Source organism: Poecilia reticulata, chromosome 5 (assembly GCF_904066995.2).
Source record: "Poecilia reticulata chromosome 5, P_reticulata-male-v2, whole genome shotgun sequence".
NCBI classification, from domain to species: domain Eukaryota; kingdom Metazoa; phylum Chordata; class Actinopteri; order Cyprinodontiformes; family Poeciliidae; genus Poecilia; species Poecilia reticulata.
In genome coordinates, this window is record NC_088834.1 from 26,620,597 (window position 1) to 26,634,862 (window position 14,266).

Below are 14,266 nucleotides of genomic sequence, written 5' to 3' on the forward strand. Positions count from 1 at the left end.
TTTTTGTCGGCTCTTCGTGTCGTTTCCAGCAGTCGACTGAGGCGGGGAAAAAAGCACAAGCGTGTTCATGCGTGTTGACCTTTTCCACCAGCTTTCTGCGAAACTCAATAAAAGTGAGACATTGTTAATATGAGCTCAATCTGTGCTTTATCTGCGGGAGGTTAACGCAGTGCATGAATGTGTTAAAACGAGTGCGTTGATGACAGCAGTTAATTTTAGTGGAAGAATTTAAACTTAGCTTTTTTCTTTCTTCCAGATAAATGAACTAAGCAAGTTTTCCCTGGAGATATTTAATAACCTCATGTTGAGTAATAAACAGGCTTTTCTTTAAGTCTATGTAGTTAAAATCATGAAATACTCCTTAGCTTCAAAGTGCAATTTAGGTGTTTGCTGCGAAAGCCTATTTTGGCTGTAAAAATGTACGATTTTAATATGGTCTTCTGCCTAAAATAATGGCCAAAATAATTGTTTACCAAAATATGATTTTGGCAAAAATTGACATGGCCCCTTATTTTAGGAATGTAACAATAACATTCATAGGGTGCCGCACAAACAGACAAAGATGCAAACACTTTTTACAAAGCAATAACAGTCATTTACTTCCTAAGTAAGATTAGTCAAATGAAATCAAACATTCCTTTATGAAGAAGGCACCAGGGAGAAAATGCCACACCATCATGTATCCTCCTACCATGTAACAACTGTTAAACATCTAGACTTTTGTACACTTTGCTCCGGTGTAATCGGAAACACAGTTTTATGACACAGTGGTATAAATCATGTCGCGTGAATTCAGGCAAAGTTGGCGATTTGATCAAATCAACAAACACGTCAGGAGGAAGATGCGGTGGGTCGGTTTCTAAGCTGACTACCTCTAGCTCTTGTAAACACCACTGTCTATGAGCCCCAAATGGCTGTGCTACATCCACGGACATGAACAAGTAGAAGCTATGCCTACATCAGCAAAAACAACTTGGGAAAATAATTGTAGTTCCGCCACTCAATACTCCCATTCCTCACTGCTACTGCGCCTCGGTGTCAGTAGGTGTTGCAAAGGGTCAATAATGACAGATCACAATTTAACTGTTGCTGTGTTTTTGTTACGAAGGTGTGCCAAACTTTATTGATATTCTGCTATTATTGAAAAAACACAATTCCACGTACATGAATGAGCTTGTTCACACAAACATCATAATCCCACCACTCCCTGTCGTCGTCTTCGTCGTGTTCCGGCAGCAGTAACATCCGGTTGTTGATCACATAACAAGTATTTCCATTCCTTCAAGTTTTGCAAAACACACCAACTTCGACACAGCCGAAAAACCACCTCATCGAGTTTTTTTTTCAAAATGGGAACATTTCCATTAAATGAATCTATTTTGTGATTCCAATTTGTGCGATTTTTTGGTCAATGGAAATGTAGTTTGTGATTAATGGATAGAAACATCCAGTCTTGATTATTGCCCAACCTGTAGAATCAAGGAATCAGTTAAATAAAACCCACCTGTCGACATGAAGAAGGCCTAAATATCTCAACATATCAAGGCCCTGATCTAAACAGGTACCATGATGAGGGAATCATCAGTGTTATTCTCTTCACTTGTCAGCGTTGCGCATCGCTATACCTGGTTTGTGTATATCTGTAGTAATCTGTCGTACCTGGTCTTCCTCTCCACCTCCCTCTTCGTCATACTTCAGGATGTTGTCTCTGACGTCGTCCTCTGGGTCGATCAGCAGGGGCTTCGCTTGCCGCTCCTTCTCTCTGCGCTTCATCCACACCACGAACAGCAGAACCATACCTTCCGAAGGGAAAAAAAACAACAATCAAATCTCAAAATCATGTGGGAGCAGCCATTCTAGAGAGTCGCACTCACTCAGCAGTATGATGATGCAGATGAGGATAGCGATGATGGCTCCGGTGCCGAGGCCAGCGGCCGCCACCGCTCCCGTGGCACTGCAGTCCCCGTTGTTGTCGCAGGGACACACTTTGATCCTGATCATGGAGCGGTTGGACAGAGGCGGGTTCCCCGAGTCAGACACTATGACCGGGATCACGTAGACGCCTGCCTCCAGGTAAGGAATCCTCAGTCTGAGCTGAGCGTAGTCGCCTGCCGAAGTCAGACAAGGAAAGTAGGTGGGGAAAAGGGAAGACGGACTAAGACATCTTTTAAAATGTAAACAAACCTTTGTTTACATCACACGCGTAAGTGCACGGCATCAGCCGCTTCAGCACGAGCAATCACTTTGACGTGTATGGCTGAAGGCAGAAACATCTAAAACTACAGTGTGTAACCTTCAGCATCTATCACTCAGCCTCAGACAAGAGCCTCTGTGGGAGTCGGATCCAGGTATGTGATCAGATTTGTCCTCAAGACAGCTGCTGTGATGCATCCATCCTGTTGGATTAGGTGACAGATCGGCTGCTCGGGGGACCGCGAGACGAATGGATCTCATTTGTCACAAACGATAGATTGTACGTCAGGGCTGGATGGCACCCGTGTTCCTCACTGCAAGCTTTCTGAGACGTTTTGTTAAACTCGGACCTTCCCTCTCACTGCCTATAGCCACCACCGCCCTCGATCCTGAAGATTAATACAGCCAGATTTTTTTTTTTGCGCCACGTCAGGAGTACGGTTTGTAATTTACCGAGGACGCAGGTTGTCCATCTTGCACTCTCTCTTTCTCGCCTGCTTTATGACCCGAGGGGTCCATTTTCACCATGATCTCGTCTTAAATGCAGCGTGCGGCGTTTAATTACCGTTCAGTCTGGAGATGGTCCAGTTCCGGCGGATGCTGGCGGGAAATGAAGGCAGCTCAAAGACGAACGGCCCGACGTTGGGCTCGGCGTCGGCGTCCGAAGCCGTGATGTTGATTCTGGAGTTGGGCCGGGCTCGCTCACAGATTTGCGCCTCCTTGGGTATCAGCACGGGAGCGTTGTCATTGACGTCAATCAGGTAGATCTGGAGCGTCCCGGTCCCACTGGCCTGCGGCGAACCTGTGGGAGGGAGGGAAGATGGAAGAGACGACACTTTAAAAAAAAAAAGAGAGACTGAAGAGTTCAGATGGAATGACATGACACTGGGGAAGAAGAAGCAGCAGAAGCAAGGGCTGCTTCCTTTTTAGACGCATAGTTGCAGCCGAGTCCTTTGTGGAACTGAGAAAACACACAAGGAAGGAAACAACGAGGAAGACGATGTGTTGTGTCTGCTAAGGGGGTGGAAGTGCAGGGAGGATGCATGAAAGCCAAACACACAAAACAAATGAGTGGACACAGCCCGACGTTGGGCTCGGCGTCCAGCAGATGTTCCAGATGTTCCTTTTCTTTGCCTTTATAATTGCCCTGAAAAGTTTGAACTGTCTGAGGTGAGACTCTCATAAAGATTTCTGTTATGTGCTCTTTGCATATCCCCCCTGAGAAATGAGTCAAACACTAACCTTTCAAAACAAGCTCATCATTATAACCACTTCAGGTATGGTTCTCAAAGCCAGGTCAAAGCAAGACCAATTTATTCTTTCTCTTTTTTTTGTGTAGTTTTCCTTGCTGCCAACAGGAAAAAGTGCTCTTGAGCTGAATAAAAAATATTGTTTGCTGCTGTCTGAAGTCGGTTCTGCTGAACACGATACAGGAATGAAAGCCTCTGGCTTCTTTCCCATCAGAAAAACTTCAAAGCATCAAAATCAGGCTGAACTGTACTGTGAAGGTAAATATTTTACACAGGGGCCGAAAAAATTTGTTGATAGCCAACCATAGCCACCTTGGTGTAAGTCAGGGGTCGGCAACAGAGCTTGACTCCAACTAATTTGTTGAAGTCGGGGCAAAAAATTGTCAAGAGCAGCTGAACCTGCAATAAAAATAACTTTACAGTGTACGCAAACTTAGCGTGAAAGTACAGAGATTTGGGATTGGTTGAATTATTTCTTCATCAGTGCTTCTTGGCAATAAATTTCCTACCAGTGTAAAGATTAATTATTTCATTTTAAATGCTGCCACATTTGGAAGGAATGTGGATTTACGTCCTCAGCAGTGGAGTTAGGTAAGTGAGTTGCATCCATGTACAGCGACCTGTTTGCCAAGCAGAGATTTACTGAGATGAGACTCAATAAGCAGTGGAAATCTCAGAAACCGAACCTTAGCCTCAACCTGTGCTCATCGCCCTTTACAAAGTCCAGAATAAAAATTATACATACAGGCTCAAAGATACTTGTGTATATATGAGCCTATCAACAAGCTACTATGGCATTATGCTGGCTGGTTGAATTTGACACCTGAAACTTTAAACATAACTGGTCGTCCCAACAAGACAACGACCACAAACACAAATCCATAGTTGCTTTGCAATGGACAAACTATGCAGTGATGCACGGATTAAGAATAATACCTGGGGGTCAGTGGGAGGGAACCATCACATCTGAATTGATTCTAGCAGTTCTGGTAAGAGTTGTCACTAGTTTTGCCAGTTTCCTCCTCCACTTCAAAGAGAGAAGTGCTGATCCAAATGAGGTGACTGTTAATGTTGATTCAAACATTAACATGGACTTCTCTTCCCTGATTGGCTCAGTTGCAATTCAACTGGAGAAATCTAACTCAATGGTAGAAAAGCTAGACGCAGACCTAGAGAGATGATTGTGTATGAAGGCAATGGCCATGTTATTGGTATGGTAACCACTTTCCAAAAATAGCTAAATAAATACATAAATAAATTAAAAAAAATAAGCAGAGAAATGCAACATGCTAAGGGTATATTAAACAAATAGTGTAGTATATGTATATATTTCAGCCTGTATATACAATTTAAATTTGGTAAGGGTATTTTCATTCCATCCTTCAAAAAAATAGCACTGGAGCTTCATTAAAAACATAAACATATATAAAATATATTTCCCTGATGAATGTCCCAAGCAAGGGACCCAATATGTGCCAAACATTTTCCTGTCTTTGGCCGGTTGTGTCCATGAGTCCATATACAACAGATTAAATCTCCACTCTGCAGCCTAAAAGAGGACACAAGCAGGTAAGAGGGATAGAGACCGGCCTCTCTGCTCTGAACCCAGGCTGAGGTAAGACAGTCTGGGGCAAAGTAGAACAATCTTGTCCCATCGATCCAGATGAGAAATCCTGTCTGGATGTCCGGGAGGTTGCGCCCCTCCAGGCCGAGGAGGAACAGAACCATCCGGCTTGTTATCGCCTCAAAACCGGCATCTGTGTTTACACTGAATGGTGGCGCATTAGCACACAAGTGCAGCTTTTATAACCTGTAATGGCACCGTTACTACTGAAAAATATATACAGTAGCTCACGAGCAACCAACGCCGAAACCCATGTTTATGTCTTTTTCATAGACGCTTTGAATTTTTAAGCGAAACGACGTCAAACTGCACTTGCACTTATGCCAGCTGTCTTCCCGCCGCACGGACCTGTCTGCATTCAAGCCGTACCAGAGGTGCTGAAAATATACAGGACTTCTCCGTGTAAATAATGAAGGAGCCACAAATCGCTAAGCACCAGAAGTCCTATCGATTAAACATGAATGGACAACATTTCCCTTTTAATTCTACAACTTCTCTCCTGGACTTCTGCTCCCAAAGACGTGATGCAACACAATCCTATCTCTTTAAAAAGAAAAAGAAAAAAGTAAACACTTCCAGGAGAAAATATAAAATATGGACATATTGTCTACGTTTCATTCTGGATCCGAACTTTTGAAAGATAGGAAGAAATTAATGAGAACGCTCCTGCACCACATGCCATGTAGAAGAAAATCAGTTGATCAAGCAGGCTTATTTGTGTGGCATATCTGAGCAACAAGGCACTTCAAAGTGCTTTACATCATAAAAACACAAAGATAAAAAGTCACGAACACAACATTCAGTCACTGATTGAGAAACCAGGAACAAACGTTACATTTTGTCGAGTGGCACCGTCAAAATCCTCAATGCACATCAAATATGTTGGTCGATGTTCCAGTGATTTTGGTTCAAAAGCAACTGGAAGCAGGTGGGTTTTAGAGGTAAGGTGGTCCTATAAAGCATGTGTCAAACACAAGGCACGTGAGCCAAATCTGGCCCGCCATAGCTTTTTATGTGGCCCTTAAACACTTCAGAGGTATGCATAGATAAAGATCAAGATAACAGTTGTGTGCTTAGATATTGTTAAATTAATCAAATGAAAGCGATTTTTATCTGTTTACTGACAAATTACATCAGTCGATGCTTCCAGTTTTACTGCGATCGTGAAAATTAACGCAAAATCAACTAATCGCGTTGTTTTCTTATGCTTGTGCCTAACAGAGTCTACGGAAAATTTTCCAGAAAAAATTGTCAAAAACATTGGCTTTAAGTGATGCCAACTCCCACCTGCAGGTGGCGGTATGTTTTACTTCTACACTTATTTGCGAGTAATAAAAAAAAATCTAATTTTGCCGTATTTCTGGCAAATATTTCGAGAATATGATCTTAATGTGTCCCAAAGCGAAAACGAGTTTGACGCCCCTGACATAAAAGTATTAACTCACACGAGCTGAACCCAAACGCAAACAATTTGAAAATGAATGTGTCCTTTTGAGTTCATATCGCAATAATCATGGGCTGGTTTGTATTGACTTAGTACAACAACAACAACAAAAAAAACCCCTCCAAACAAAACGGGATAAGACATATTTCAGGTTGCTGCACGACAAAATGTGGAAAAAAGTGAATTGCGTCTCACTGCTTTTGCAATGCACTGTGGGCACACTGCACTGTTGAACAAACAGTGATTTATTGTGGCCTTGGCTTCTTTTTTGTTGACAGCTACCTCCAAGCCGTCTGTCAGCAAGCCGATGTAAATTCCCAATGAGGCGCAGCACACAGCGTGCTCCAGCAGCTCATCAGTGTTTTTCCTATGAACTCCTCTCCGCTGCACGCCGCAGCCTGGTGCATCAACTTACAAGCAAAGGTCCGCTGCCCGGCGCCCCGAGGCCCATCGACTGTCTTGTCGGTTATGATTGGCCGGGTGCTTTGTTGCCGCTCACGCTTCGCTTGAGTAGAATAAGTGAAGAGAATTTCAATCAAAGTGGAATATATCCTCTTGTTGACGCCGGTCTCCAGAATCAATAGACAGTCAACAACTTTAAGCTGCGCCTGGCGCGCTTCGGGGCGTCGAATCCCTCATTTCTCACCGGAGGAGAAAAGAAAACACCTGGGTGCCTCCTACTTCAACACAGAGCGAGTTACTCTGTTTGCCGAGCTTTAGTCATTTGTCTTCATACGGAGCTGCAGCGGCTGAGGTGGATGCTGAGGACGCTCACCGGCAGCTAATGGGTTTTCCTTTATTATTTTGACCAAAAAGTGCTTTAACACGTCTTCCCCGTTTGACTTTTTCCACATAATGTCGGGTTAACCGCAAGCTTCAGTGTGTTACTGGGCATTTAATAGCTGAACATAAAGTGGTTAAAAAGCTTTCGGATTCAAAATCCAAAATTTTAAATTAATCTATATAGAATATGAGTCTTACTTCTTCAAAAAATGTAAGACTTTTGCACAATGTTCTAATTGTTTTTATCTGTACTTCATGTTTTTCACCTACAAACTCATCCTCCTATATTCAGCCACATTACCAGAAAATGCTACAGAAGTGACAATTGCCCAGATGTTTTACAGATGACGTATTCTTTCTGAATCATCTTAAGGCTTCTTTTTTTTTTTTTTTACGGGGTGGGGCAAAGTTCAGTTGCACTTTTCTATTGTCGACGCACAAAAGAGCCCTCTGTATCTGTGAGCCTGGATAATGACATGTCCATCTCCTGTGGCGAGTTCTGCACATGTTGTGATGAGATTTTTTTTTTCCTCTGTGATCTTCCACCAGTGTTTCTCACCCGGGCCTCGTTTCCTCACACAACTCTGCACAGATTTTCTTATTTTTTCCTCTCTTCTGTACCCAAACAGCTGCTTCGGCCTTCCGCTAATGATCCCGCTGTCTCTCAGATTAATGCGTTGTATTTTGCCACATGATTATTAGGGCGGGTTCCTTTGCGTGTTTTGAGTTTATAGTGCTGTCTTCCAAATGCAAATGGCAGCAGTATTGGCGACCGTCACCTTGGCTGTGTGACAAAATACAACTTCAGTGATGCAGTGAAACTTTTTACTTATACGGAGTTTACATTTGATCTGGCTCATGTAATATATCTCTCTTTGCAAATGGCACAAATGTTCCACAACGGGCAGAATTTGTTCTAACACCTCAGTTAATCTGACCAGTTGCAGCAGCCCAGACAGAACATGGAGGTCCGCCAACGTTGTTGTTGTTGTTGTTCTGCGCCTGAGGGTGTATGCGCAAGATGACTTGATTGAGTCAACATTTAAAAATGTTTTCAGTCTACGTCACGGACAAGATTCCCTTTGCGTTTCTAAAAAAGTTTCACTCTGGAACCCGTTTGTCAAACCTTGGAGTTTAGGTCCGGATAAAATGCTGTTGCTGGGTGAGAAGGACCAGAATGCAACAAAACATTTCTGCCTTACCGTCCTGGCATGGTCATGTACAAACAGGGTGTTATACTTTTTGAAAAGTTGTCTGTTTGGAAATGGCATGAGAATCAGAGTGGAAAGAAAAAGCCTGGATGTTGAAATTAAGGAAAAAGTACAATTAGCGTGCTAACGGGCTCGTCTTCAATGCCGCCAACCACAAGTTAGCTAACCAAGCTACTGGACCAACAAAACTAGCTAGTACCAGTTTGTCAGACTATCCCTGGTGAAGCGAGTTTTACACCAACATGGACAGAAAAGGCGCTAAATAAGAACCTCGTGCTCCAAAATCCAGAATCACAAAGCTTGACTGAAATCTTTGGTCGCTAGCATCCAGTTGGATTGTGGGAAACGAAGGACTTTATCACGACAAATGTAGGAAATCAAAATGCTCGACTATGAAATCCAACTCCACAGCCAGGTTGTGCAGCGTGTTCATGGCTCACTGAACACACATTGAATGCCGGCGTACGTGGAAACCTTGAAAAAGCCTGAGCCGTCTGGTCACGATAAAAAGAAGTATGGCTCATCATAGAACCTCGCAGAGTCTAGGTCTATTTTACTGCTTATATTCATTCAGGTGACATTTAGGGCTTTTGACCAACTATCTCTACATTTGTGCCTTATAGGTGTAGTTTTGGCTCGACTAGTAAAATCTGGTCTAGATTAAGGAAAACGGCCAACATATTGAACTGGTTTGTGCGAACAATGTTTTTAAAATTCACTGAGTTGTTTGGTCTGTGATCATTCAGCCATGAAAAAGGATGATTCACACAAATAATTAAAAGCCAAGGATTAATATTTATTTCTATGCACGGGTGCATGTAAAGCTTTTTGAAAAGCTGCAAATGCTTTTTCATCTGTACCTCTTCATATTTATGAAACAAACTGTCCGTCTTCATGCATATTCCATGCCGCGTCCTATTCAGAGCGTTTCTCATCCCAAGGTTTTATTCCGCAGCTTTTTATTAAATGTAATCTGGGTATTTATTTCTTTAGCTAAATTTAAGGTGTGCAGAGAAAAAAAAAAGCGTGCTCCACGCACTGCACACATTTTAAACCTCCCCTGGGGCAAATCTGGGATGTTTGGCTTTTTTTTTTCTAAATTAAACTGTCTTGACATGATTTGAAGGCTGCTTCCCAGCCCGCACAAGCGACAGAGAGACGCAGATCCGGTGTAATTTCCCCATAAATCCACCTTCCATCTTAATCCTTGGAAAATTTCTAAACGATCCTGCCTAAATAGTGAGAAAATGGGTTATTTGATTAAGCTCTGATCCACTTAGTCCTTTGATTCTGAACAAGAAAAGCAGAAAATAAACCTCTTTGATATCTTTATCAAAGGAAACAAACAAGATCCTACAGCATCCAAGCACCTCGGTATGGCTCCGCGGGAGGGCTTTGAGCTAAAAGTAGCATTTTGACCCGATAAAATGTTAAAGGCTCAGCAAAGTTGTAACAGCTCATCTTGATGAGTGCTAAGTGTCATGGAAGTCCATCAATACTGCATGAAATGTCCTGGGGGGAAACAGCTCTAATGGCAGCCTCATGATGGCACTGTAGGAAAACAGAAACATGCCTATGGGAGTCGTTTTTAAAAAACAGCTTCGCCGAACTTCATGGGAATACAACAAATGTGTTTCAGACTGTCATTTTCCAGTGAGACACACAAAGTCACAGACTGACTGACACACCTTGCAAAGCAATACAAACCCTTTAGAAATGTTCGGTTTGCTGCCACATTTAATTTTAATGTAATTTATTGGGATTTTGTGTCAGAACAGCATAAAATGGAAGGAGCCGGATATGTGCATTCTTGCAAAGTGTGCCGTGCATCTGTGCTCATATAATCAACTTAAAAGTGCAATTACATTAGAGCTTCCAGTGTTTCCGTCAGATCCAAATCCACTTTAAAATCTTTCGACGTGCATATTTGAGATCTGAACTTTCTCTGGGCCTTTTCAGAAAAAAAAAGCTTCCCTATACGACGATACTGCCACCAACACGACTGTAGGGACTGTAGGTTTTGGCTAACAATGGTCTAATCCGTTGAAGAATTAAAATCTCATTCACAGATGGCAAAAATATGACCAAAACAAAAAAAAAAGAAAAAGAAAGTAACATACCCAGTCCATATGCAGCCAACACCGAGCGTATCTTCACACCATTGATTCCAACATACATGCACTATTCAGAACGGGAACATATCAAATGTGCAAAAAAACCTACCTAGAAAAGGTGACACGTTTTCACAAAATCCCTTCCATTTCTTTGCATCGATAACTAAATAACAGATTTTTCAATACACCAGCACAGCAGGCAAGATGGGAAACGATGGAATAGCCGGAGGGGTTCTTGAAATGAAAAGTGTCTTGGGTGGGCCCCACTTCCCACCCACTCACACACACACACACACACACACACACACACACACACACACACACACACACACACACACACACACACACACACACACACACACACACCTTCTATTTTCTTTGTGAAGATGTCATTTCTTCACATTTTCAGTTTGAGCATTGCTAAAGGAGACACCCAGCCACTATAACTAAAATAAATCAGGACGCTTTGAGCATAACCTCATGTGGACACAACGTCGATGACAACAAACACACCTTGGTGTGTGTTTTCTGCAGCCGGCTGAGCTGTCTTCTTAGAAACATGGAATAAACTTGTTCGGGGTGCAACTTATGGGTAAACAGTTCTGCCATCTGAAGAACTATTTACCTATAGTTTCATACAGCTGTTTTTTATTCATTAACAGCTGTGTTAATGAATAAAATGAATCACATGAAGGCAAACTGTCTTTATGAAGTAGGTGACTTATGAAGGTAAGTGGACCGACTGATTTTTAAAAGTATCGACTGAATATAAAAATGTGTACCGCAGCATTATTTTTCTTCAACTTTACAATTCTGCACTACATTGTGACGGTCTACCAGATAAAATCCCCTTAAATTAATTAGGCCCGAGCAGCTAAGCGCTGCGAAGGCCTATTGAAATCGTGCTGTAAATTATTATTCTTCCGCAAAATAAATTTGCTTTTTGGGGGCTTTATCATATTCAAAAACGCACCAAACTTGGCGGCCGCATAGTGCCCGGTGAAAATTTACGTATTTTAAGGTCCTCGAAAAAATCGCACAAGAAACGGCTCAAGGGCGCCCCCTAGCAACTTTCAAAAGACCCTTTTCTATTCACTTACTTTATCGTAGAGACTTGAAATTCGGTACAGTTGTAGAGCTCCCCAAAACACTCTGAATTTACAATTAATGTCATAGTGCAACTATCCTAGGAAGTCGGCCATTTTGGATTGAAGTTCCGATTTTGCCCCCATTTTGGCCGTTTACAGACGTCACATTTGATCGAACTCCTCCTAGGGATTTCGATCGATCGGCTTCAAACTCGGTCACATTGTTCATAAGGCATGGCCGATTCAAAGTTATCAAATTCGTGAGTTTTCGAGCATGCTGAAGGGGTCGTACCAGGGGTCAAAGTTCACCGACTCACCACAAAGTAATAAACTGTTAGATCTCCTACAAAAAAACTCACAGAGCCACCAAACTTTCTGTGTGTGAACACCTTTGGATGACCTACAACACCCAGTTGTGAAATTTTTAGATTACCTAAGCCACGCCCCCTTAGAACAGGAAGTGTCATGTTTTACTGCGAACGTTCACTATCTGACCCCTTTCACCTAATCAACATGAAACTGTGTCCACAGACAGAAGACATGTTGGTGTGTCAGGGTGTCCAACCCCGTTTGGTTTGGATGCAACAGGTGGGCGTGGCGGCGTGGCGAAGTGACCTTTAACGCCGTCTCCTTACGTTTGGCCTTGATTTCCACAGTTTAAAGCCCAGCTGCACCAAACTCACAAGGTTTGATCCTTGTGGGCCCCTCGTCAGGAATCCAGTGTGACTTTTTGTGGGCGTGGCCTAATGTCTCAACAGCGCCCCCTTGAAAATTTTAAATAACCAGCCCCAAGCCATTCTTTAACCTAGAATTATGAAACTTGGTACACTTGTGTATCTTGTCAAGACCTACAGAAAAGTCTCTTGGAGCCATGGTCCAAACCCAACAGGAAGTCGGCCATTTTGGATCAAAGCCGCCATTTGCTGTTTTTCAGAGACGTCATATTTGATCGAACTCCTCCTACAGCGTTTCAGATACAGACTTCAAACTCAGTGAGCAGAGAGTTGAGACATTAAAGGTCTAAAGTTATCACAGGAATTTTTGTATGTAAAAGCATGTGGGCGTGGCTAAGTGCCAAACTTTGAGTATTCGCCATAAAACATCAAAGTGACAGAACTTCCACATACAAGGTCACAGCTGCTTCAGACATCCTATGTCTCACTACTGACCAACCCTCATTACATTCCCATGGTCAGATGATGACGTAACCTTAGCTCCGCCCACTTTTAACAGGAATTCAGCTGTTTTTTCTACTGTATGTCTTATTTTGACTGAGTAATACATATGGAATTAATCTTCTACCACCTGACATAATATGAGCTGATGATGAACTGTGAGGATGAACTCTGATTCATGGGGGCGTGGCCAACTGTCTGTCCTTCGCCATATGCATACAACTGTCTCTGAATCACACACGCATCTTCCGATTGGCACCAAACTGGATACGTTTGAGCTGTGCTCAATGCTAAAGAGCCCAACGGGTTTGAATTGTGATTTTACTCTACAGCGCCCCCTACATTATCCCATCATCAATATCTCCTCTCTACATCGACCGATCTGCACCAAATTTGTGGTGTGTTGCCAGGGAACCATGCTGATGTGACCGGTGCGTACTGCCTGGCGGACGCGCGCCTCAACTGTGCTACAGGGTACGCGGTGGAAGCAGGTGGCGGTGCTGGGTCCCCCGCGGTGGCTATAGGCCGGAGCGGCGCTTGGCTGCTCGGGCCGCTTGAGGCTCCGCGGAGCTTTAATTGGAACTTGTCATCATATGACAAAATGGGAACGAGTTCAAGATGGATGACGACTTTCCCAAGGCACCGGTAATGAATTTTTGGGTGCTGTTGGTTAAACACACTCATCCCGACTTACCAGACTTACCATTGTCGTACGCCAAGAACGTGGCTTCGTACATGTTGTTTTTGACGTACATGGACTCCCTGTCCAGCAAGGCCATGGTGGTAATCTGACCGTTGGTTCTGTTGATCTTCAGCCAGTTAGCCGGGTCGGAGAGCTTCGAGTACCTGCGCCGACAGACAGACGGAACAGAAACAAACACTTCAATCCCATTTAAAACAATAGGCATATATATGGCATATATATTCTACATCATGACTTTTTTGCAGCTCCTCGGTGCTACAATAAAAAGCAACTCTAAAGCTTTTTATTTTATTTGTAGATCCAAAGTGGCTATTACCAGGTTGAATGCTCATTACCATAACAAGCCGCGGCAGCCGAGCGCCTTTGAAACGCCGTGGCGGCAAGGAGAGCGGAACATATGTTCGTCAAACTTATGAACGCGGCAGCTCATTAGCATTGGGAGCGAAGAAAAGTTCTGCGTCCATTTGTGGAAAGGCTTGTAAACGCCACCCCGGCTCTGTGTGCCCGCACGGCGGCCGTCGCCGTCGTATTTACAAATCTCATTAACGCGGATAATAACCGGCAACAGCTGACCGGGAGCCGGGTCTAACGAGTAACGGTTAATCACGACTCTCGCCAGAGGGTCAGAGTGTGGCCACAACGACAAGAGACGGGGTTCAGAGAACGGAGGAAGGAAAAGAA

At 43.2% G+C, this 14,266-nt stretch overlaps 1 protein-coding gene across 3 annotated transcripts in view; it reads right to left on the reverse strand.

Annotated features, from left to right (window-relative positions):
• The window catches only part of LOC103465092 (cadherin-4-like), a 321,198-nt gene that overhangs the window by 7,627 nt on the left and 299,305 nt on the right, over window positions 1-14,266 (reverse strand). For 2 of the 3 annotated variants that reach the window (XM_008409643.3, XM_008409645.3), the window contains 4 exons: window positions 13,577-13,728; window positions 2,759-2,995; window positions 1,875-2,108; window positions 1,660-1,799 (listed from right to left, as the gene is read on the reverse strand). In XM_008409643.3, coding sequence (XP_008407865.1) covers window positions 1,660-1,799; window positions 1,875-2,108; window positions 2,759-2,995; window positions 13,577-13,728 — 763 coding nt within the window. The remainder of the gene's footprint in view (window positions 1-1,659; window positions 1,800-1,874; window positions 2,109-2,758; window positions 2,996-13,576; window positions 13,729-14,266) is intronic. The other variant, XM_008409644.3, reaches the window with a different exon arrangement.